Source organism: Pseudorca crassidens, chromosome 15 (assembly GCF_039906515.1).
Source record: "Pseudorca crassidens isolate mPseCra1 chromosome 15, mPseCra1.hap1, whole genome shotgun sequence".
Taxonomy (NCBI): Eukaryota; Metazoa; Chordata; class Mammalia; order Artiodactyla; family Delphinidae; genus Pseudorca; species Pseudorca crassidens.
In genome coordinates, this window is record NC_090310.1 from 36,153,296 (window position 1) to 36,178,373 (window position 25,078).

General features: G+C 42.1%; 1 protein-coding gene across 6 annotated transcripts in view; it reads right to left on the bottom strand.

Moving 5' to 3' along the window:
* Positions 1-4,010: 4,010 nt before the first annotated feature.
* CLUAP1 (clusterin associated protein 1) overlaps positions 4,011-25,078 on the bottom strand; it is a 43,292-nt gene continuing 22,224 nt past the window's right edge. For 3 of the 6 annotated variants that reach the window (XM_067706825.1, XM_067706830.1, XM_067706826.1), the window contains 7 exons: positions 24,465-24,606; positions 22,312-22,384; positions 21,365-21,442; positions 10,909-11,016; positions 8,397-8,452; positions 8,060-8,116; positions 4,011-5,070 (listed from right to left, as the gene is read on the bottom strand). In XM_067706825.1, coding sequence (XP_067562926.1) covers positions 4,924-5,070; positions 8,060-8,116; positions 8,397-8,452; positions 10,909-11,016; positions 21,365-21,442; positions 22,312-22,384; positions 24,465-24,606 — 661 coding nt within the window. In that variant the 3' untranslated portion in view covers positions 4,011-4,923. The remainder of the gene's footprint in view (positions 5,071-8,059; positions 8,117-8,396; positions 8,453-10,908; positions 11,017-21,364; positions 21,443-22,311; positions 22,385-24,464; positions 24,607-25,078) is intronic. The other 3 variants (XM_067706827.1, XM_067706828.1, XM_067706829.1) reach the window with 3 other exon arrangements.

A 25,078-nucleotide genomic window follows, 5' to 3' on the forward strand; every position in this document is an offset into this window, starting at 1 on the left:
AAAAATAAATAAATTCATAAAAAAGGACACATCACTGATGTATTTTATTCTTGCCAAAAATGTCTACTTGAATCTAATCATGAATGAACAGTCAGACAAAATCCAAATGGAGGGGCATTCTGGGGAAAAAAAAGGAAAAACTAGCCTGACCTCTTAAAAAACGTCAACATCATGAAAAATACAAAAGGCTGGGGACTATTTTAAACGAAAGGATATTATTAAAGAGTCATAACAACTTAAGATCTTTGATTGGATCCTAGACTAGAGGGAAAAAATCAGCTATAAAAAACATTATTTGGAAGTTGGGGACATTTGAACATAGGTCTAGTTATAGTCTTTACTGGATTACTGGTTTTGAAAGATATTTTTGCTGGGTATAGAATTCCAGGGTGACAGTTTTTTCTTTCAGCACTTTCAAGATGTTGCTATACTGTCTTCTGGTTTGCACTGTTTCTGGCTAAGTTGAGAATGTGACAGACAGTAGTTGCAGTAGCCAAATGCTAGAGAAAGCTGTGCCTTTGCAGGAACCTAGCACTGGAGAAAACTCAGGGGCCAAACCAGTGGAGAAAAAAGTGTGCTCTCCAGGAACTTCGAAAGCAGCCACACTGGGAATTGGAAGTAAAGGCCCCTCTTCTCTCCTTCAAAGTCTCTCTAGCACCCTACTGATGAGGCTTAACATCTTGCTGGCTAGCAAAGGAGAGATATTTACAACGAATAGCTCCACTATCACAGAGCAGGCCAAAAGGTGAATTTGGAGCTGAGGCAATAAATTGATAATCAGCACAATGGGATTTTGGGGGTCTTTTTTGTATTCCATTTTAGACAAACATGCCCTGTGTCTTCAGGATCAGTAATGTTTTCTTCTGCAGTGTCTAATCTGATCTTAATCTCAGCTTGCACAGTTGTCCTCTCATTTTTTTAAATCTCTAGCAGTACTGTGTGAGACTTTCCTTCCATCTTCCGTATCTCACAACCTGCTCATGCGTTCCTCTACCGTCTGAATATATGGAATATAGTTATAACTGTCTGAATGTCCCTTTCTACTAATTCTATCAACTGTCATTTTTGCATCATTTCTTGGTCTGTTTCTTGACTTTTCTTATTATACCTGGTAATTTTTGATTTGATCCCAGACATTGAAAATTTTATCTTGTTGGGTATTGACTATTTTCATATTCCTTAAAATATTCTTGAGCTTTATTCTGGGACACAATTACCTAGAAACAGTTGGATCCTTTCAAAACTTGCTTTGAAGATTTGCTAGTCAGGATCAGCCATCCTTTAGTCTAGGGCTACTTTGACTCAACTTCTAAGGCAATGTCTCAGTGTTCTGGGTACTCTACCTGATGCCCAAGTCAAGAGAACTGTTTTGGGCCGTATCTACAATAGACACTATAGAAATCCAGGTGTAAAAGACCATGAAATCAGCCTTAGCCTTCTTACCCCAAATAGCAGCACCAACCCAAATGGTTATCTGGTGTGTATGTTTTCAATATACAACACATATTTAAGCAGAATGGCTTCTAATGCAAACTTTGCTTCATCATTACACACACAGTCACTCCCTCCCTCTCTCTCTCCCACAGACTCAACCCCTCTCATTCCACAAGCTAGTTCCCTTCAGTTAAAAAGCCATGTTCATGTTCCTCTTAAAAAAAAAAAAAAAAAAAGGCCCTCTGCCCCTCCAAAATGTTCTTTGATCCCACTCTTCCCTGGCTCTGCCTTCCATTTTCACTTATGACCACCCACTTTCCAAATAGTCATCAATACTCACTTCAAATCCCAACCTCTCTTCAACCCTCACCTGCTATCTTGCTTTTCCTTGTTGAGGTCACCAGAGATTTCCTAACTGTCCATTTCAGTGACTTCTCTGACTCAAGCTCACTTACAGCAAGGACCTCACATTGTTCACCTCTCCCTTCTTGGGAAATTCTCCCCTGCCCTGGATTCCATAACATTACCATCTTCCAATCCTTCCACCTTCTCATTACCACTCTTCGAAAAACTAAACATATTTCTCCTGATTATTAAAGGAAAAATACATTCACTTTAGAAAATCTAGAAAATACTTTCCCAGTCTCTCCTGGCTCCTCGTGGACTCTCCCCTTAGACACAGGCTTCCACCCTTAGCTCTCTTCTCGTCCCACGTGTTCTCCCCTGAGGAATCTTATACACAAATGATTCTCAAACCTGAATCTCCAGCCCTCACCCCTTTCCTGCCTGTACATTTATCTTTTTAAAAAATTCATTTTCATCAGGACAAAATGTGTAGTAATACACAGTTTAAAAAGTCAGAGTACTAGGCTTATAATGGGAAAGAACAATCTCCTGTCCTATTCCTCCCCTTCCTGAATACCTCTCCACCCCAAAGCTAAATGTCATACATACACTAGTTCTTGTTTCATCATTTTAGAGATTATCTATTAACTTTCTATTATGGGAAATGGCACTTGTACGTATATCACCGTATGTCCCCACTTTGTTTCTCCATCCTTCCAATACAGTTACAGCATGATTCTTGGGTAAATCATTATTTAGTGTTTATTTTATGATTTTATTAGTACTGATGATCACTGCTGAGCCATTTTCTTCCTATATAATTCATTGTTCTTTCTAGAATTAAAAGTTGCATCATTTTAAACTTTCTATGTCACTACTGCTTAATTTTTCCAAACGATCTAATAGAAAAGTAAAATCTGAATACTGTTTCCTACAGACATATCGGTTATCCTGTCAGTTCCATTTTCCCCTAATGACATTACTTCTTGAGCCCTTTGTCTTCCTGCTCCAGTCACATCCTTATAGAAAGGACTTCTGTTCTGGGTAGGAGGCAGAAGCTTTTAGTTCACTTCCAATTCAGCCAGTCCTGTGTTCTAGCACACATGAGTCCCCTGGGCCAATCTAACAGTTGTGATATTTACACAGTATGCTGCTAACCTAAAGGGACACACCTTCCTTTCAGACATTTGACGCTGATGTTACAGTTTAAAATACTAGTGAAAGAGATCTTGTATTTCTTCTTCCTGCCCCAGATAAAAGGGAAACAGTTCTTCAGAATTCCCAATGGACATCCTCGATGGTTATCCCCACCAATAAAAACTGAGGACTTAAAAAGTTCCTTTACATTTTCTGCCAATACATGTATTTTAAAGCATTTTAAGAGGTCCTTTGATTACACAGCAAAAAACAAAAAAAGCCGTCAGCAATGATCTAAAAGCTAGTTTTTCATTGACCTAATCACACAATCTTCTCTGGGGCCTGAGTCTGCTCTGCTGCTTGACCAAAACCAAATGACACCAAATCGTAAGGCCCCTGCACACATCTGACTCCCGGATCTGTCAGAGCAACAGAAGTACATTAATAATTAGGATCCATACTTGAAGCTCCTTTGTTGAAAGATGCTGCTCAAGTAAGGAAACATCAGACCACGCAAGACTCTGCACAAAGTCAGTTAATCAAGGGATGAGGGATGACAAGAAGCAGGTGAGACAATGACTAGCCGCTGCAGCTCTTGCCTCCACCTGTGGACGTGTTATCTGTGGTTTGGGTTGGGCTCCCATGTTAATGCCCATTAGAAGAAAGCATCACATAAGGGAAACAAATACAATTTTTGTTTTTTAAAATAAAAGTCAGGTCAGACTCAGGTAAACCAAAGCTATGTCATCCAAGGAGATGCAATGACTCTCTTGTGCCTTAAAAGCCACGGCATCTGAGGAGGTAATGTGGCACCCGATACACCTCTTCCCCGTTAGCTTATCGTTTCAAAGATGGCACATCTCAAATTACTGGTGAATTAACTGAATGCTGAATGTTTTTTTATAAAAAGCGGGTAATCTCTTATGTAAAATTGAGGGAAAGACAGAGAAAAAAGCAAACATAGAAATAACTGTCACATAGTCTCCTGAAATTCACATGTAATATAATAACCCATGAACTCTTCTTAAATAAGTATCTATATGTTATGGTACAAATAAATAATTATACTTTCAAATAAAACAATAATATAAAAATATGGTATTAAATAAATTTATTAAGCGAGAACTTCACAAGTCGTCTGACTTTATAAGTGAAATCAATGAAAACTCCTCTGTGCTTTCCATATTAACAAGACAAAACCAAACTCCACCTATCTGTCACTTCTCCTTTCACAGAAGGGAAATTCTAGTGCTATTCTATCAAATTCAATTCTGGTTTATTTTTTTAGGTCAGAAACATGAATCCGTACCAAAACTTTGTCCTTAATTTGCTCCTTCCTAAGGAGGAATGTCAGCCTTCTGAGAGAAAATGGAGTGTGTATGATCTGGAGCATCGATCTGTTGCCTGATTTTCAAGGAAAGCTAGTTTTCGTCTGAGTCAGCTGACTTTCCTTCAGACAATTTTAGTAAAATACATTTAAAGCTTGGTATCGTGAGCATGCAGAAGAAAGAAAATAAAGGCTAGAATCAAAAGCTGATCTAAAATAAACATTCTGAACTGTATGCGATGAATAGTCAGACACTCCCACACAACTCCTGAAATGAGTCCTGTGCCCAGTTCTAGCCCCAGGTCTGGACTCGAAGGTCCGGCTGACTTTTAGAGGAAAAGTATGACAAAAATAACGGGCAAGACTTACACAGCGTTGGCTGTTATTTCTCAAGGTTTTGTCCTGTGGATGTGAATCACTAAGAACACGTGCATTTCCCAAGTTTTAGGAGATAGATAAGGGAAAAAAAAATCATCTTTGGGGTTTGCTCCGGTTCTTGTTTAAGCTTTGGAGTGTGTAGAGTAACACACAGGAGGCTAAAGCGGAAACAGGTTTTACTTCATTAACAATGAGTCTTGCTGGCTTATCCAACAAAATGCCTATTTCCTTCTGACCCTTTAATTTCCCCTTTACCTACAAATCTGAGGGTTTTAGTCTGCCTGGGTCCCTTGGCAAGAAGGTCAGAAGTCATTGTCACTCTCATCCAGGGGCTCAGGTTTCCGGACTCTTTGACTGGGCTTAGCTGGTGAGAGAGCAATGCTCTCGTCCTCCAAATCGTCATCGTCTTCATCATCCTCCATGTCAATCTCACTGTCCTCTGAGTCTTCCTACAAGAAAAGACAGCAAATACAGCTGAGAGTCCCATCCTGCTACTGACATCATGTCAGCAGAGACCCTACCTTGCTTTTTTACTAGTTGCTCAATAACCAGCAACACCCACATGAAGGAAGAGCTTGCCAGAGTAGCAGTCAGGCTGTGGGGGCATAAGAATGGGGCCAGTGTCTATATATTGCTGGCTGAAATACATATATAAATGTGTCTTCCAACCAGTAACCCTCAAACACCAACGGGCAAGCCAAGGCTGGAGCTGCAAGGTGGCTTTCCCGCCGCCGTCTCAGGAGCACCACTGGATGTGCACGGAAGCTCACTGGAGGCCCAGAGACCCACCTGTGGACAGCAAGAAGGGCAGGGGCTGGGTGGGGGTTGCTTATTTGGGCTTTTGGATGGAAAGCCACTCAGGAAACGGGTGTAAGGAGCAAAATAAAAGACATTCTCTCTTTCATCATCTAGATGAGGGTGACCAACTCAACCAGCTTTTTCATACTGCAAGTCCTGTATCCCCAGTAAACCAGGATGGTCAGTCACTCTATATAGACCATTCCCACCTGCACACATACATGCTGCAATCTCCTTCTTCTTAAAAACACAAAATAAAAAACGCTAAAATGTAACCCCACCTTCCTCTGCAGCTACTCTGCCCTGTTCCCCTGTGGCCTCACAGCAAACCCCCAGAACGAGCTTGCACTCACGCTATCCCTGCTGGCTCCCCTCTCGCTGCCCTCTAAGCACCCACTAGCCAGGCTCTCACCCCTCCCCCCAAGTCCCCCAAGACTGAAACGTTCAATGGACTCAGATCCTATGGGTAATTCTCCATCCTCCTGTTTGACCCATGGCTGCATCTGACACAGGACTGCTCCTCCTCCCCCAGAACCCCCTTCCTGTGCTCCAGGCCCCCTCCTCTCAGGTGCTCGCCCCATCTCACTTCCTTGTCTTCTCCATAGAGCTTGCCTGACCTGCTTCCTCGCCCTGACCTCTGCAATACAGGGTCGGCCTTGGGCCTCCTCTCTTCCCTTTCTACTCTCTCTCCCCAAGCAATCACATCTATCCTCATGGTGGTCTTTGGGTGGCTCCACCAAATTCAATCTCCAGCTCAGACCTGACCCTTGAAGTCCTCAACACCAGCATGTGGACATCTAGCAGGCAGCTCACACTGAGAATGTCCAAAACCAGACTCTTGATCTGCTCTCAAGTCCCTGCCTCAGGTCTGCCCCCCTCAGGAAATGAAAACTATGCTTTCAGCCAATTAAGCCACAACCAGGGCATTTCTCTCTTTCTCTAACACCTCATGTCCAATTAACAAAACCTAATGGTTCTCACCTTAGAAACATCCAGAACCTGACCACTTCTCACCAGTCTGCTGCTACCGCCACCCTCACTCTGAACTAGACCCCTGCAAATGCCCCCAACCTGGTTCCTCTGAAACTCAGGTCAGCTCTCCTGGGTCTCCAGCACCTCCCCGCTGCACTCAGAGAGCACAAGCCCTCCTCACATCCTGCAAAGCTGTGCGTGGCCCCTGCTGCCTCTCCTGCTGCTCCTGCTGCCTCTCCTGCTGCTCCTGCCCCAGTTCACTCACTCCCAGTCACGCTGTCGCCTCCGGCCCTCGAATTCAGGAACCATGTTTCCTAGGCCTCACTGCCCTACTGCAGCATCACCTTCCTCCTGCCACTCAGCCCCCTGCCCAATGTCACCTAATCAGAGACCTTCCCTGACCAATCAGAAGACATCGACCTCCTCCCTCATCCCTGTCACTCTGTCCCCTAAACCTGCTTTATTTTTCTTATCACCATGACCCCTGATGTATCTGCTTGATGACCGTTGGAATGTAAGCCTCAAGAAGGCAGGGGCTTTGTTCTGTTCACTGCTGTATTCCCCTAACCCCTAACAGTGCTTGGTACGTAACAGGCACTCAACAAGGACCCGGCAAGTGAATGAGTGAACAGGTGAAGGACAAGCCCAGGGGGATGTGTGGAAACAGCCTCCTTGAGATAAATAAGGGGCAACAGGCACAGAGGAGATTTTAAGCTACAAATAAGGCATTTACTCAGAAAAGTAGAAAGCTATACAAATGATCAAGCAAATCATAAGAAAAGAGGCCAGTGTCATGAGTTTCCACACCAGACTTTCCCTAATTCCATCTCAGATGGGTAAGATGGATGGATAGAAGCTATTTAGCCATCCATCCCCTACTTTGTTAAAAAAATTTTGGAGGTAGTCTCTCTGCTTCTCTACAGACTGTCTTCTATGAATTCAAGGCCCTATCTTCTCTGTGCATCTTGCCCAGCAAATCTGAGTGACCTCTCCTCTCCTGTGAATTTCTCTAAAAGTATTCACCATTGGTACCTAATAAATGGAACTGTTTGTACAAGAATATCAGCCCACGCTATGTGCATGTACTCGTGCCGTGCTCCAAACACACATGGCATTCAGCCTGATGGGAAGTCTGTGATCTCCATCAGTCCAGTCACCTTTGCCTCTTGGGCCTCACAGCCCTGCCAGGGACTCAACAAAGAAGGCAAGCCCAGATCGATGGACAGTGCGGCCCCAATAACTGGACCCCAGCAAGGATGCCTTGGTTCCCCATTCCATTGGTTTCCCAGTCAGTTATCCACTCAACAGTGCTCAAGGCATCAGCAACGTGATGTCACACTCCGGGCCCTGGTCTCAAGAGAGCCTGCCTTTCAGGTTCCCTCCCCAGAATGGAGCTGAAGAAAAGCCTGGTCTTGATCCCAGCCCTCAGCAGAATCCCTTCTCTTCTAGGTTACAGTTAAGGGGCCTGATAACCTTCCTTGTCTCTTGGCTCAGTGTTCACCCCGCCTCCTCATTAGCACAGGGACCTCTAGGTAACTTCACCACTCACTGTGGAACCCATGTGAGTGGCTTCTTGCCCCAGACACAAGGTATCACTCTTGGGGAAGGCTCTCTGCTGACCGTAAGTGGCTCACACACACACAAATGGAGGTGAAAAAGAAAACCAACCTGTTTCTTGGAGCTGGAAGTCTTGCATTTACCTAAGAGAGCTGGTGCTGCTTCCATCTTTGGAAAGCGAGAATGGAAAGAACAATGAGAAGAAAAAAAAAAGTAGGGCAAGCACGTTCATTTGAAAAGAAAAGAAATGAGCCAACAACTAGCAAAGAAGAGAGTCTAGCTCCTTGGGAGGTCGAACTCTGCCACAAACCCAACAAAAGGCCGGGCTGAGAAGCAGCACCTCGCGCTAAACTGGTCAGATACACTTAGCTTCTCGGCCAAACTAGCCTACGAGGCTGGCCCAAGACGGCCAAGACCAGGACAGCTCAGGGAGCTGGTCGGGACTCACATCGTCGTCCGAGTCTCCACCTTGCATTGTGCCCACAACGCGTTTGCTGGGTCGTCCTGAGGAGAACAAAAGCATGAAGAGAGTATGAAAACCTTGTAGGATACAGGACAGGAAACGGCCTTCAAGATTTGCTTTCCTTTAGAAAACTGGGAAAAAGAAGAATCACATTAAAAAACTGACTTAAGAAAAAAAAAAAAAAACGGACTTAAGTAGGTACTTTCCTGGTGGTCCAGTGGTTAAGGTTCCACGCTCCCAGTGCAGGGGGCCTGGGTTCAATCCCTGGTCAGGGAACTTGATCCCACATGCATGCCAAAACTAAAGATCCTGCATGCCACAAATAAAGATCCCATACGAGGCAACGATGATCCCACGTGCTGCAACTAAGACCCGGCACAGCCAAATACATAAAATAAGTAAATAAATACTTAAAAAAAAATAAAAACAAAAAACTGACTTCAGTAGCATCCAGCTAATCAGAACTGTGACAGTAACAGATTTTCTGCATTTCCACTTTGAAAAAGAGGAAAAGGGCATTAAAATATAAGCACAAATCATAAATCAGAAAAATAAATATGCATCCTGTAAATATTTTAGGTAAAAATCACTGAATCCCATTATTAGTATACATGCAATAGAACAGATGTGCTCTCTGTTGAAAAAAGAAATATATTCTCCTTTTATGGGCCAGTGTCACTTGTACTTGAATCTATGTCTGAGCTCCAAACAGTAAAAAAAATTTAAGTATCACATTAATTTATCCTTCAAAACACCATCATTATCTATGTGATTCTCCCCTCCTCCTCTGGAAGTCAATGTTTTCTAGATGAGACTTCTGCAAAAACTCAGGAGCCATCCTTGCTGGGTGAAGGCAGAGAGCTGCACATACCCGAAGGCTGAAAAACAGCCACCGGTGACGCCAGGGCCAGGCCTCAGAAGAAAGGCAGCGAAGGCAGCTCAGAGGAGCTCATTCAGGGCAGGCCTGGAGATGGCCATCAAGAGCTGTTTATGGACACGCTCCCTTGGTCAGATAAAATGCAACTCTTGTGTTGTTTGAAGAACTTATTTGTAGTTTTTGGAAACGAACCCTGTGATTTTACTTCTGCAGGCTGAGTGGTCAGCAGGAGAATTTAGGAACCCAGTGCCCTTACTATGTTCTATTGAGCCAATTCCATACCTTTTTAGAGCCTTGGCCCCCATCTGCAGAATGGGAGTCATAACCTCTAACCTCTATTTATATCATGAAGCTCTTAAAAAATAAAAGGAAGAGAAAGGAATCAGAGCATCTAATTATCCTATAAAAAAATGAAATGTATAAGAGAAAGCAGTTAATATAGAAGTTAATATAAAACAATAAAGATGATTTACGACTTAGAAGTATTATATACATAAAAATGCAATTTTGTTCCAAAAATTAACAGGTAGTAGAAATGCTTTATAGGCAAATATAGGGCAATTTAGTATCTATCAAAATAACAATTTATATAACCTTTGACCTAAGAATTCCATTTTTAATGATGCAACCTAAAAAAACACTTGCACATATGCGGAAAGATGTACATACAAAGGCAAGAGTGGAAATACTTAAATATATATCAATATGGAATGCCCAAATAAATTATGGGTACAGCCACAGGATGGAATACTATGCAGCTGTCAGAAAGAATGAAGCAGATTTATATTTTACTGACATGGAAAAGGTTCCAGTATATTTAATAATAATTTTAAAAAGCAAGTACAGAACCACACACAATCTGGTCCCATTTAGGTTAAAAAATGTTTCAGGTGATCTTTGTGTCCACATCTGAGTGTGTGTGTGTGTGTGCACTCACGAGCACACACTTGTAAATATGTGGAAAGGTAATTTGGAAGGACACACTCCAAACCACTGGCCATGATCCCTGTAGGTGAGGGTGTGGGACATGAGGAAGACCCCAGGGGAGCACCCACATTTGCTCCACATATGTTATTGCTTGAATCTTTTGCAGTAAGAAGGTAGAAACTAGAAGAACCTTTTTTTTTTTTTTGGCCACACCTCACAGCATGGGGGATCTTAGTTCCTTGGCCAGGGATCAAACCTGTGCCCCCTGCAGTGGGAGCACACAGTCCTAACTACTGGACCGCCAGGGAATTCCCAGAAGAACGTTTTTTTTAACAGTACAGATGCTCATGTAAGTCCCTTATTTGTGCATTAATTCTCTGACCATAAGGGATGTAACTGCACTGAGAGCAGTTTGGACCCACAACGGGCAGAATTCAGCTGATCAGCAGAGGCAGTGTGTTATGTGGCCTCTGTGAGAAGTACCAAACCATAAATAAGACTGGTTATTCTTGGGGCCAAAGGTAAGAGTATTAGCAGCAAAGATGACCACTGACCAGTTTAAGAGCCAAATCCTGATGAACAACAGGGCAGTGTGCTTATGGGCCTCGAAACCAAGCAGCCCTGACCCAATCCCGGCCGCCATTTCCTGTGACAGGGCATGGGGCGGAGGGCAAGCAAGAGCCACTGTGGTACCTTGCAAGAGCGCCTCCATGGCTGTCCGTGGCTTGGACAGCCGTCTCTCTTCTAGTTCACTGTCGGATTCATCGTCCTCCTGGATGTCAATGTCGGAGTCATCATTACCTGGCAGCGACACAAGTAGGCAAAACAAAAGGGCAGCTCCGTCATTGCCTCTAAAACAGCTTCTGTCCAGTAAGGCTCTTGTCAAAAGCCATCTGTGCTCCTGAGCCTTTCTTTTGATGCATTTGATTTTACAAGGCTCTTGGGAGTTGCCTGTAGATACTTAGTGAAGAGTTAATGCAAACAACCATAGGCTAGTTTTTTTATAAACAATTTTCCAAAGCAAGAAAAAAGTGGGTCAGTTATATCAGTTAGAAACATTATTCCAGTATGTAAAACTAAAAATTTGACTAGCCAGCTGTCAAGGTAGCTGGAGTTCTTCGTTAGTCGGGGGAAAAAAACCGTTCTCTGTTCAGTCTTAGGCCATGTTACCAGAACTCAAGCTCCTTGAAGATAACACGAGGAAAGTGGAGCCCACTGAAATGGTCAGCAACTGCACCAGAACAAGCCTGGAGGCAAGAGGGAGATGGGCCAGGAAGGTCCTGTTTGGGCTGCCTGGGAAAGATAGCTACCTGGTGACTGGCAACGAAAATTGGTGCTCGTGATATTCCTTACTGGAGAAAACTCATTATAAAGGTAAAGAAAGGTCATTCTCAGTGCAATGGGCTTTTACATTAATTTCTTAAATACTCCTCTGGAGTCTTGTGCAGGTTGAACATTTCCTAATGTAAACCTACAAAAGGAGAGTTTCCACAGTGGGGAGAAAAAACTTTCACTGCCCAGCCCAACTGCTCTGTGCCCAGAGAGTGACAGAGGTTTTAGAAGGATGGAACTGGAAGAATGCAGTTGCTGTTCTCATCACTGACTCTTAAGACAGTTTGGAAGTAGAGTAATTGTTCATCTACAAAAATGCTTTGCGTAACTCCTGCTGTAAGAGAGTAATGAAATGGCAGCTGCATCTAGCTGGGCACTGAGGGAAAGTTTCCTGCTTCCTTTAGCCCTGGAGAGAAGAGCTGTACTCTACAGCACGAAGGGGCAAAGCTGGGAGCTGGAGAAAGCGTCAATAAGGGCATCCTGTAAGGACTTCAGTACAATCAAGCTGACAACTACCACCTTATAAAAGCTGTTACAGAGAATGTGATTAGATATTAACTAGATATTAACACAAATTAATGACCACAAAGTGAAATCACTCTTCAGATTAGTTTTTTTACTTCCTCCAGGAAAATTATGACATTAAATCCTCACCCCATGCAATATAAAGCAAATGATATCATGAATTTTAAACCAACATTAATACAGGTACCTTGGGCTCAGTACGATTTCTTCTGACAAGTCACAGCAATAGACTGAGGACCAAGCATGTAAACTAAAGTTAATACACGCTGACACCGAAATCACCGAGTTGTCAGTGACACGTTAAAATGAGGATGGCCAACTAGGGTGCCGGGATGATTCAACAGGAAAATAATAGACTTTCCAAAAAGTAGTGCTGGGACAAATGGACAGCCACACACAAAAGAATGAGTTAATATACAAGGATTAACTCAAAATGGGTCAGAGACCTAAATGTAAGAGTTAAAACTATAAAACTCCTAGAAGGAAAACAGAGGGGTAAACCTTGGTAACCTTGAATTCAGCAGTTTCTTAACTATGACACTAAAAGCACAAGCAACAAAGAAAAAAACTGATAAACTGTACTTCATTAAAACTTTGTACAGCAAAGGACAGCATCAAGAAAGTGAAAAGATAGTCCAGAGAATGACAGAAAATATTTGCAAATCAGAAATCATATATAAGGGTCTAGTATCTAGAATATATAAGTCAACAATAAAAGGAAAACCCAATTTAAAAATCTGCAAAGGGCTTGAATAGATCTCTCCAAAGAAGATATACAGACAGCCAATAAGCAGATGAAAAGATGCGCCATTTCATCGGCTATCAGAGAAATTCAAATCAGAACCACAATGAAGGGCTTCCCTGGTGGTGCAGTGGTTGAGAGTCCGCCTGTCATTGCAGGGGACACGGGTTCGTGCCCCAGTCCGGGAGGATCCCACGTGCCGCGGAACGGCTGGGCCCGTGGGCCATGGCCGCTGGGCCTGCGCGTCCGGAGCCTGTGCTCCGCAACGGGAGAGGCCCACGAACCACCAAAAAAAAAAAAAAAAACAAAAAAACACAATGAAATATACTTCATACACACTTAAACTTAAACTTTGTAAGTTTCTCCTTTTAGATCAACACTGTCCAATAGAAATATGCCAGCCCCAGATGCAATTTAAAATTTTCTACTAACTACATTAAAGCAAAAACAGGTGAATTAATTTTAATAATGTTTTATTTAACCCAATATATCTAAAATGTCATTTTAATAAGTAACCAATAGGAGACTGGTTCAAGTTGGCAGAGTAGAAGGATGTGCTCTCACTCCCTCCTGCAAGAGCACTGGAATCACAACTAACTGCTGAACAATCATCAACAGGAAGACACAGGAACTCACCAAAAAAGATACCCCACATCCAAAGACAAAGGAAAAGCCACAGTGAGATGGCAGGAGGGATGCAATCAAAATAAAATCAGGGGCTTCCCCGGCAGCACAGTGGTTAGGAACCCACCTGCCAAGGCAGGGGACACGGGTTCAAGCCCTGGTGCGGGAAGATTCCACATGCTGCGGAGCAACTAAGCCCGTGCGCCACAACTACTGAGCCTGCGCTGTAGAGCCCGCGAGCCACAAATGCTGAGCCCGTGCACCTAGAGCCTGTGCTCCGCGACAAGAGAGGCCACTGCAATGAGAAACCCGCGCACCACAATGAAGAGTAGCTCCCCGCTCACCGCAACTAGAGAGAGCCCGTGCACAGCAACAAACACCCAATGGAGCCAAAAATAAAGATAAATACACAAAATAAAATCAAATCCCATAATTGCCGGGTGGCTGACTCACAGACTGGAGAACACGGATACCACAGAAGTCCACCCACTGGAGTGAAGGTTCTGAGCCCCACGTCAGGCTTCCCAACCTGTGAGTACAGCAACGGGAGGAGGAATTCCCAGAGATTCAGACTTTGAAGGCAAGCGAGATTTCATTGCAGGACTTCGACAGGACTGGGGGAAACAGAGACTCCACTCTTAGAGGGCACACACAAAGTAGTGTGCACATCGGGACCCAGGGGAAGGAGCAGTGACCCCATAAGAGACTGAACCAGACCTACCTGCTAGTGTTGGAGGGTCTCCTGCAGAGGCGGGGGGTGGCTGTGTCTCTCCGTGAGGACAAGGACACTGGCAGCAGAAGTTCTGGGAAGTACTCCTTGGTGTGAGCCCTTCCAGAGTCCAACATTAGCCCCACCAAAGAGCCCAGGTAGGCTCCAGGGTCGGGGCGCCTCAGGCCAAACAACCAACAGGGAGGGAACCCAGCCCCACCCATCAGCACACAAGTTTCACTGAGCTCTGCCTACCAGAGCAACAGCCAGCTCTACCCACCACCAGTCCCTCCCATCAGGAAACTTGCACAAGCCTCTGAGATAGCCTCACCCACCAGAGGACAGACAGCAGAAGCAAGAACTACAGCCCTGCAGCCTGTGGAACAAAAACCACATTCACAGAAAGACAGACAAGATGAAAAGGCAGAGGGCTATGCACCAGATGAAGGAACAAGACAAAACCCCAGAAAAACAACTAAATGAAGTAGAGATAGGCAACCTTCCAGAAAAAGAATTCAGAATAATGACAGTATGATCCAGGACCGTGGAAACAGAAGGGAGGCAAAGACTGAGAAGATGCAAGAAATGTTTAACAAAGACCTAGAAGAATTAAAGAACAAACAAACAGAGATGAAAAATACAATAATTGAAATGAAAACTACACTAGAAGGAATCAATAGCAGAATAACTGAGGCAGAAGAACGGATAAGTGACCTGAAGACAGAATGGTGGAATTCACTGCTGCGGAACAGAATAAAGAAAAAAGAATGAAAAGAAATGAAGACAGCCTAAGAGACCTCTGCGACAATATTAAATGCAACAATATTCGCATTATAGGGGTCCCAGAAGGAGAAGAGAGAGAGAAAGGACCAGAGAAAATATTTAAAGAGATTATAGTCGAAAACTTCCCTAACATGGGAAAGGAAATAGCCACCCAAGTTTAGGAAGCGAAGAGATTCCCATACAGGATAAACCCAAGGAGAAACAGGCTGAGACACATAGTAATCAAATTGGCAAAAATTAAAGACACAGAAAAATTATTGAAAGCAGCAAGGAAAAAGCGACAAATAACATACAAGGGAACTCCCATAAGGTTAACAGCTGATTTCTCAGCAGAAACTCTACAAGCCAGAAGGGAGTGGCATGACATATTTAAAGTGATGAAAGGGAAGAACCTACAACCAAGATTACTCTACCCAGCAAGGATCTCATTCAGATTCGATGGAGAAATCAAAAGCTTTACAGACAACCAAAAGCTAAGAGAATTCAGCACCACCAAACCAGCTCTACAACAAACGCTAAAGAAACTTCTCTAAGTGGGAAACACAAGAGAAGAAAAGGACCTACTAAAACAAACCCAAAGCAATTAAGAAAATGGTCATAGGAACATACATATCAATAATTACCTTAAAAGTGAATGGATTAAATGCTCCAACCCAAAGACACAGGCTTGCTGAATGGATACAAAAAAAAGACCCAAATATATGCTGTCTACAAAAGACCCACTTCAGACCTAGGGACACATACAGACTGAAAGTGAGGGGATGGAAAAAGATATTCCATGCAAATGGATATCAAAAGAAAGCTGGAGTAGCAATACTCATATCAGGTAAAATAAACTTTAAAATAAAGAATGTTACAAGAAACCAGGAAGGACACTACATAATGATCAAGAGATCAATCCAAGAAGAAGATATAACAATTATAATTATATATGCACATAACATAGGAGCACCTCAATACATAAGGCAACTGCTAACAGCTATAAAACAGGAAATCGACAGTAACACAATAGTAGTGGGGGACTTTAACATCTCACTTACACCAATGGACAGATCATCCAGACAGAAAATTAATAAGGAAACACAAGCTTTAAATGACACAATAGACCAGATAGATTTAATTGATATTTATAAGACATTCCAACCAAAAGCAGCAGATTACTTTCTTCTCAAGGGTGCACGGAACATTCTCCAGGATAGATCACATCTTGGGTCACAAACCAAGCCTCAGAAAATTTAAGAAAATTGAAATAATATCAAGCATCTTTTCTGACCACAACGCTATGAGATTAGAAATGAATCACAGGGAAAGAAAGTAAAAAACACAACACATGGAGGTTAAACAATACGTTACTAAATAACCAAGAGATCACTGAAGAAATCAAAGAGGAAGTTGAAAAATACCTAGAGACAAATGACAAGGAAAACACGACAATCCAAAACCTATGGGATGCAGCAAAAGCAGTTCTGAGACGGAAGTTTATAGTAATACAATCCTACCTCAAGAAACAGCAAACATCTCAAATAAACAATCTAACCTTACACCTAAAGGAACTAGAGAAAGAAGGACAAACAAAACCCAAAGTTAGTAGAAGGAAAGAAATCATAAAGATCAGAGCAGAAATAAATGAGAGAGAAACAAAGAAAACAATAGCAAAGATCAATAAAACTAAAAGCTGGTCCTTTGAGACGATAAACAAAATTGATAAATGATTAGCCAGACTCATCAAGAAAAACAGGGAGAGGACTCAAATCAATAAAATTAGATATGAAAAAGGAGAAGTTACAACAGACACCACAGAAATACAAAGCATCCTAAGAGACTACTACAAGCAACTATACGTCAATAAAATGGACAACCTGGAAGAAATGGACAAATTCTTAGAAAGGTATAACTTTCCAAGACCGAACCAGGAAGAAATAGAAAATATGAACAGACCAATCACAAGTAACGAAATTGAAACTGTGATTAAAAATCTTCCAACAAACAAAAGCCCTGGACCAGGGCTTCCCTGGTGGCGCAGTGATTGAGAGTCCGCCTGCCGATGCAGGGGACACGGGTTCGTGCCCCGGTCTGGGAAGATCCCACATGCCACGGAGGGGCTGGGCCCATGAGCCATGGCCGCTGAGCCTGCGCGTCCGGAGCCTGTGCTCCGCAATGGGAGAGGCCACCACAGTTAGAGGCCCGCGTACCGTAAAAAAAAGAAAAAAAAAAAAAAAAAAAAGCCCTGGACCAGATGGCTTCACAGGTGAATTCTATCAAACATTTAGAGAAGAGCTAACACCCATCTTTCTCAAACTCTTCCAAAAAACTGCAGAGGAAGAAACACTCCCAAACTCATTCTATGAGGCCACCATCAACCTGATACCAAAACCAGACAAAGATACTACAAAAAAAGAAAATTACAGACCAATATCACTCATGAATATAGATGCAAAAATCCTCAACAAAATACTAGCAAGCAGAATCCAAGAACACACTGAAAGGATCATACACTGTGGTCAAGTGGGATTTATCCTAGGGATGCAAGGATTCTTCAATATATGCAAATCAATCAATGCGATACACCATATTAACAAACTGAAGAAGAAAAACCATATGATCATCTCAATAGATGCAGAAAAAGCTTTTGACAAAATTCAACACCCATTTATGATAAAAACTCTCCAGAAAGTGGGCATAGAGGGAACCTACCTCAACATAATAAAGGCCATATACAACAAACCCACAGCAAACATCATTTCAATAGTGAAAACTGAAAGCAATTCCTCTAAGATCAGGAACAAGAAGACAAGGATGTCCACTCTCACCACTATTATTCAACATAGTTTTGGAAGTCCTAGCCACGGCAATCAGAGAAGAAAAAGAAATAAAAGGAATACAAATTGGAAAAGAGGAAGTAAAACTGTCACTGTTTCCAGATGACATGATACTATACATAGAGAATCCTAAAGATGCTACCAGAAAACTACTGGAGCTAATCAATGAATTTGGTAAAGTTGCAGAATACAAAATTAATACACAGAAATCTTTTGCATTCCTATACATTAATGATGAAAAATCTGAAAGAGAAATTAAGGAAACACTCCCATTTACCACTGCAACAAAAAGAATAAAATACCTAGGAATAAACCTACCTAGGGAGACGAAACACCTGTATGCAGAAAACTGTAAGACACTGATGAAAGAAATTAAAGATGATACCAACAGATGGAGAGATATACCATGTTCTTGGATTGGAAGAATCAATATTGTGAAAATGACTATACTACCCAAAGCAATCTACAGATTCAATGCAATCCCTATCAAATTACCAATGGCATTTTTTTTTAACAGAACTAGAACAAAATACCTTAAAATTTGTAATGGAGACACAATAGACCCCGAATAGCCAAGGCAGTCTTGAGGGAAAAAAACGGAGCTGGAGGAATCAGACGCCCTGACTTCAGACTATACTACAAAGCTACAATAATCAAGACAATATGGTACTGGCACAAAAACAGAAATATAGATCAATGGAACTGGACAGAAAGCCCAGAGATAAACCCACACACCTATGGTCAACTAATCTATGACAAAGGAGGCAAGGAAATAAAATGGAGAAAACACAGTCTCTTCAATAAGTGGTGCTGGGAAAACTGGACAGCTACATGTAAAAGAATGAAATTAGAACACTCCCTAACACCATACACAAAAATAAACTCAAAAAGGATTAGAGACCTAAATGTAAGACCAGAGACTATAAAACTCTTAGAGGAAAACATAGGAAGAACACTCTTTGACATAAATCACGGCAAGATCTTTTTTGATCCACCTCCTAGAGTGATGGAAATAAAAACAAAAATAAACAAGTGGGATCTAATGAAACTTAAAAGCTTTTGCACAGGAAAGGAAACTACAAACAAGATGAAAAGACAACCCTCAGAATGGGAGAAAATATTTGCAAATGAATCAACGGACAAAGGATTAATCTCCAAAATATATAAACAGCTCATGCAGCTCAATATTAAAGAAACAAATAACACAATCCAAAAATGGGCATAAGACCTAAATAGACATTTCTCCAAAGAAGACATACAGATGGCCAAGAAGCATGTGAAAAGCTGCTCAACATCACTAATTATTAGAGAAATGCAAATCAAAACTACAATGAGGTATCACCTCACACCAGTTAGATTGGGCATCATCAGAAAATCTACAAACAACAAACGCTGGAGGGGGTGTGGAGAAAAGGGAACCCTCTTGCACTGTTGGTGGGAATGTAAATTGATACAGCCACTATGGAGAACAGTATGGAGGGGTTCCTTAAAAAACTAAAAATGGAATTAGCATATGACCCAGCATTCCCACTACCGGGCATATACCCAGAGAAAACCATAATTCAAAAGGACACATGCACCCCAATGTTCATTGCAGCACTATTTACAATAGCCAGGACATGGAAGCAACCTAAATGCCCATAAACAGACGAATGGTTAAAGAAGATGTGGTACATATATACAATGGAATATTACTCAGCCATGAAAAGGAACGAAATTGAGTCATTTGTAGAGACGTGGATGGATCTAGAGACTGTCATACAGAGTGAATATATATGGAACATAGAAAAGTGGTGCAGATGAACCAGTTTGCAGGGCAGAAATTGAGACACAGATGTAGAGAACAAACGTATGGACACCAAAGGGGGAACGTGGCGGGTGGGAGGGGTAGTGGTATGATGAACTGGGATATTGGGATTGACATATGTACACTAATATGTATAAAATGGATAACTAGTAAGAACCTGCTGTATAAAAATAAAATAAAATTCAAAAAAAAGTAACCAATTTAGAAAAGTATTAATGAGTAATTTTACTCTACTTTTATAGTAAGTCTTCAAAATCTGGTGTATATTCTCCACAAACAGCATATCTCGATTCGGACTAGCCACGTTTCAAGTGCTCCAAGAACACCAGCTCATGGCCAGGTACCGATGGTGCAGTTCTAGACGTGGAGATCCCTGAGCGCCTTTGCCATCACTGTGCACTGGCACAACACCCGTCACACAGTAGGCAAATGGTAAATGTGCATGACATGCATGAACATCTTCTCTCCACTACACCACAAAAATGGAACCACAGCAAGGTTACTCAGTTGCTTTCTAGAAATTCCTGGGTCATTTTATAAATTCAGAGGATTCTTTAAGTTCCTAATGCTACAGTGCTTGAATCCTACCGAGGATACAGTTATAAATTTACCCCCAGCAACGAGGTTTAAAAGGATGGTGGGAAGGTGAAGAGTCGCCCTTGACTTTTATTACAGGGCATCCCAACAGAGCACTTTGCCTTTTTAATCTCTGGGGCCTATGGCACTCTCCCATCTCTAATTACTCAAACTTTCTCTTCCTCAAACCTCTTACTCCAAATCCCAAAGCGAAATCTGAGATGACTTTACCTCCTGCTTAACAGAGAAGACAGTCTCCATCAAATGTGAACCCCTCAAGCACACGGCCCACCTTCCAGCTCATCTCATCTGCCTCAGCTCCAGCCCCATGTGTTCATACTTTTCCTCACTCAGCAAAACTCACTGAGTTTCTCACAGAAAGGCTGGGACTTTCCCCATCTGATAGCTCCCTTCTCCCCAGCTCTACTGATTTAGCCTTTGTTTAAACAGCATCTCCTGGTGAGGTCTACCCTGACTCCTCTTTAAAACTGCAATTCTATTACACCTTCCCTATGCCCCTTACCTGCTCCTCGTTTTCCCCCATGGCATTTTTCACCTTCCACAAACAGCTTGCTTATTGTTTGTCCCCCAGCATGTCATTAGCACATCAAATCGTTTAAGGCAAGGATCCCTGTCTGCTGTCCACTGGTATGTCCTTAGCACCCAGAATAGATACTCAATAATGCTTTGCTGGGTTTAATCAGCTACCTGCAGAGTGGCCTGAACAAGATGCTCTCTTCCAGCTTTTGGATTTTGCTAATTCTTGCCCCGATTCACATCTATGTACTATTAGATTTTTCTGTTCAGAGGAGTCTTTCACAGATGGGAGAAAAGTTCAGAAGGTCTTCCTTTATATCTTTCCTCCTTTATATCCCAATACTCTGGGCAATGTTCCCACATGTGCAGAAAAGCAAAGAAGCACAGGGCATCTTAAGAAGCTTAGGATAAATAGAACTGAGAATGGTCCTTTGTAAATATTTTCCTAACTTCTTTGCTCAAAAATTACTAAATTAAGCGCTTTCCTTCATTAAGTTGGTTTAAACCGGAACTTATTTTTCCAAAAAAACTAAATCACACATACTCATGAGAATCTCTGTCCTTCATGAGATCCCAAACCTATGGATCACAAAATTAAAGTAGGAGTTCAGAAGAATAAAGCAAGATCACTGAGAAAGGTCTTAATGTGCTGGTCCAGGGCGGAGCAGGATGCAGCCAACCAACCGGGCTCTTACCTGTGCTGGGCCTCTCGGAAGAGGATAAACTCCATGCAGGCTTATCATTTAGGGCTGCTTCAGGCACTCCTGGCCAACCTGGAACCATAAAGGTGAGGGGCTGCTTTTGCTAGAGAGGCCCTTGGAATTTTCTAAACTTGCCCCTAGAGAATTTCACAGCAGTCCCTACTCTTCTTCCAGAGTTTCCTGACATTCAGGAGAGAGAGGCATAGAACAAGTATGACAGGCAAGAGATACAAAGGGAAAACACAGAGAGAGAGCACACCTGCTGGGACAGGTACACTTCCTGCAAGCATGAGAGAAAAAACCATCACAAGAAAAGAGAAACAAGCAAGAGAAGTAACTCTGTGAGACAAAGCCATCAATTCCGCATGAAGATCATGTGCTGCTACTGCTCCCAAGGCTGACTTGACACCTTGGTGAAGTTCATGGATGAAGTGTGCTACCCAGTCATGGGGAACATTTCTTCCCAGAATCTAGGTCTCACAAGTAGGTAACTCCCATTTCTCTACAGGTGAGAGCCTAGGTGAACGACTTTGGATTACCGGGGGACATATGACAGGCGTGTGTGAAGTGGGGGGACTACCTTCAAATAAGTACACTTGTACTGCATCACAATACTTGCTTTCCCTCAGTTTGCCCTAAAATAAGGAACCCTACAAGACCTCTAAGAGCAAATTTTCTTGTATAATTATATGCAACTCAAACTAATTGTATCATTTAAACAGGGGAAAACAGTATTTCAGTTGGCACGAAAACCAAATGTACTTTAAATGCTATGTAATTTAAAACATTCTCTTGAGCTCCTAAGTGAATTAAAATGGTACCTGATATAAAAGTTGTGAGAAAATTGCCTTTTGAAAATAAATAAAATATGCGTGTAAATTTTCTGAGGCTAAAAACTCTAGTCCAGAGTAAGTACGTCCATTTAAAAAGTGTGGGCTTACTTCTGCTCTTGAGCAGTCGCTTTTCTTCCTCCTTTAGCTTGTTCTGCATCAGACGGAGAGTGTTTTCAGCTTCCTATGGAGCAGGAAAAACAAGATCCAGAAGAAATGACACTTTCTGGACTGTTTTATTATTCTTTACCATGTAAGTACTGCTAAATTTGTGATATAGAAGCAAAAAAGACTAAACTACAGGAAGGGGAAGAGAACTAACGCTGCATGAGAAACTCAACACCCCCTCTCCGTCATCACTCTGGCAGCCCGATGAAAAGGGGGGCTCCCAGAAGTGACACCACTGGCCCAAAATGGGCCTCACTGATCCCCAAAGCCAGGCTCCTCCCACTACACCTCACTGCCTCTGAAGAAAATTGACAACACAACAAGATGCCCGTCACATGTGCCTGTGTGGGATGTGGACACAGCAACAGATGCATCAACTACGGGGCCTCTTGCTCTTAAAATAAAGACCAATTTTATCATTTTCCTGCCCTGCACAATTCTAACCCTGAAAGGGGCTAAATGGTAGGAGTGATCAGATAGGAAAAGAAAGAAAGAAATACTAGTTTTAATTCCTAGGGTATAAAAAAAAGCTAATACTTGAGTTAGGTTACAAAATGTGGCCCTGATTATTGTCAAAAAAGAGAATGGGAGGGACTTCCTTGTGGTGGTTCAGTGGTTAAGACTCCGCACTTCCACTGCAGAGGGCGCAGGTTCCATCTCTGATTGGGGAACTAAGATCCCGCATGCCATGCAGTGCGGCCGAAAAAAAAAAGTTAGAAAAAGAGAGAATGGGAGAGGAAATTGGCTTTTAAAAATGTGCTGTTGTTCTAAATGTTAAAAAGGAAGCACTGTTTCATGCATGAGATATTTTGAGGGACCAGGTATTAGAAGCATGGGGAGTAGCTGTGAGCACAGAAGAAAAAGAGGGTAGGTACTTGCTGAAGGGAGGGTGGGCAGGAAGGCGCCCTTCAAAAGTAACCTGGGCCACCCACTCGCATCCTGAGGCACGTTCTTTGGTACGTTCTCTGAGCCCAGGGGTGGCCCAGACAATAGTACAAAATGATCAGCTTATTTTCACTGTCTCTTTACTGCTCTTTCCCAGACACCCAATGTTTAAAATGTCCAGAACTCCAGGGTCTTTTCATTGCCCTCAAAACGTGCCTGTCCTGGACCCTCCATTCCTCCATGACCTGCCTCTGCCTTACAGCAAGAGTGGCAACAGGTTCCTCGTCCAGATAAACATGTCCAGATGAAGGTGTCAGTTACAGCCAGCCCTCTTGGCAACAAAGTAGCATCACCTAATTCAAATGTCCAGGTTTGTAATAAGGCTAGGATAACCTTTATACCAAAAGCTGTCAAGGACAGCATGAGAAAGGGAGACTGGAGACCAGTTTCACTGTGAAAATAGATTCCAAATGCCTATTTTAGGGTTAAGCAGAAATATCCCTAGGGGATAAGGGCAATTCAAAATGACAGCAACTTTGTCCAACTTCCTTTGCTCTGATTCCATACTTATCAACTGATGCTGGGATCTGAAATACTCTTTCCTAAATGGCCTTACGCATTGGGATGAAAGGAACCTGAAAGACAGCTGGTCAGTTTATAGGTCATACATATTTCCCACAATAATCGATAAGCTACAATTCTTCTTTATAAAGCAGTTTCTGAAAAGCTACTCTGGGTGATTCAATAAACCAGAGCTTGAAAATCTTTAAGTGAGCTGACCAAGCAAGATCTGTACACAAGACATGTTACATAATTTGTGGGACTCAGTGCAAAATAAAATGCAGTTAAAAATTACTAAGAAAAAAAAAATTACTAAGAATTTCAAAACGGTGACAGCAGAGGATTAAAGCAAGCCCAGGTCCTTCTAAGCTTGCAGCTGTAGCCAACTGCACAGGTCATGTCCCCACCCTGTCTGTAGTCCTAACTGACCAAACTCTGGTGATAACCTACTACCAAAGATTTGACAACCTTGGAGCCCAGGCTACACAACCAGAAAAACAGAAGAATCACATGAGCAATCCTTAGTCTGGTCAGGGAGAAAAAACATTCACCAGATATTTTTTTCACAGTGATATTTACAAACTGGCATGTCAACAAGTACAAAGTAACACACCAGAACAAATGGTCATACAGAAGGACTAAGCACTCACCTCAAACCTCTCTTGCTCCATCCTGTGATGATCCTCGAGTTGCTGTTCCAGATAAGCCAGATTTCGAAATTTCTCTAGATAAATGTCATACTGCTTTTGCAATTCGTCCTCAGTCTTCTCATATTCATCCATAAAGGCTGGCCTAGAAAAAAATGAAATAAAAACTGAAAGATTAATCAATATACAAAAATACAGTAGTTTGAAATTGATATTCAGAGCTCCAGATTCCATCCTGGTTTTCTTTGGAAAGCCTTTAATTAGAGAAGGTTCTTCATTCTTGTAACTAAAGCTAATTTCCCCTTTTCTCTTCCCTCCCCACAAAATGAAGATACTTTTAATCAAAAATTAAGACATGCTCTTTGTAAAAACTAGAAATAATCCTGAAAGTATTAAGAATAAAATTAAAATTACTCATAATCCCATCACTAGGTATTAGCACTTAATATTTGACATACATCCTTCCAGACTTTTCTATGCATAGATACATACAGAAATGTATTTCTTTTTAACAAACATTAAGTATATTATCTCAAATGAAGCTCTGAGGTCTTTTTTCCTCACTCAATATGGCACATATTTCAATACAGAGTTAAAGAATAATCATACATCATACA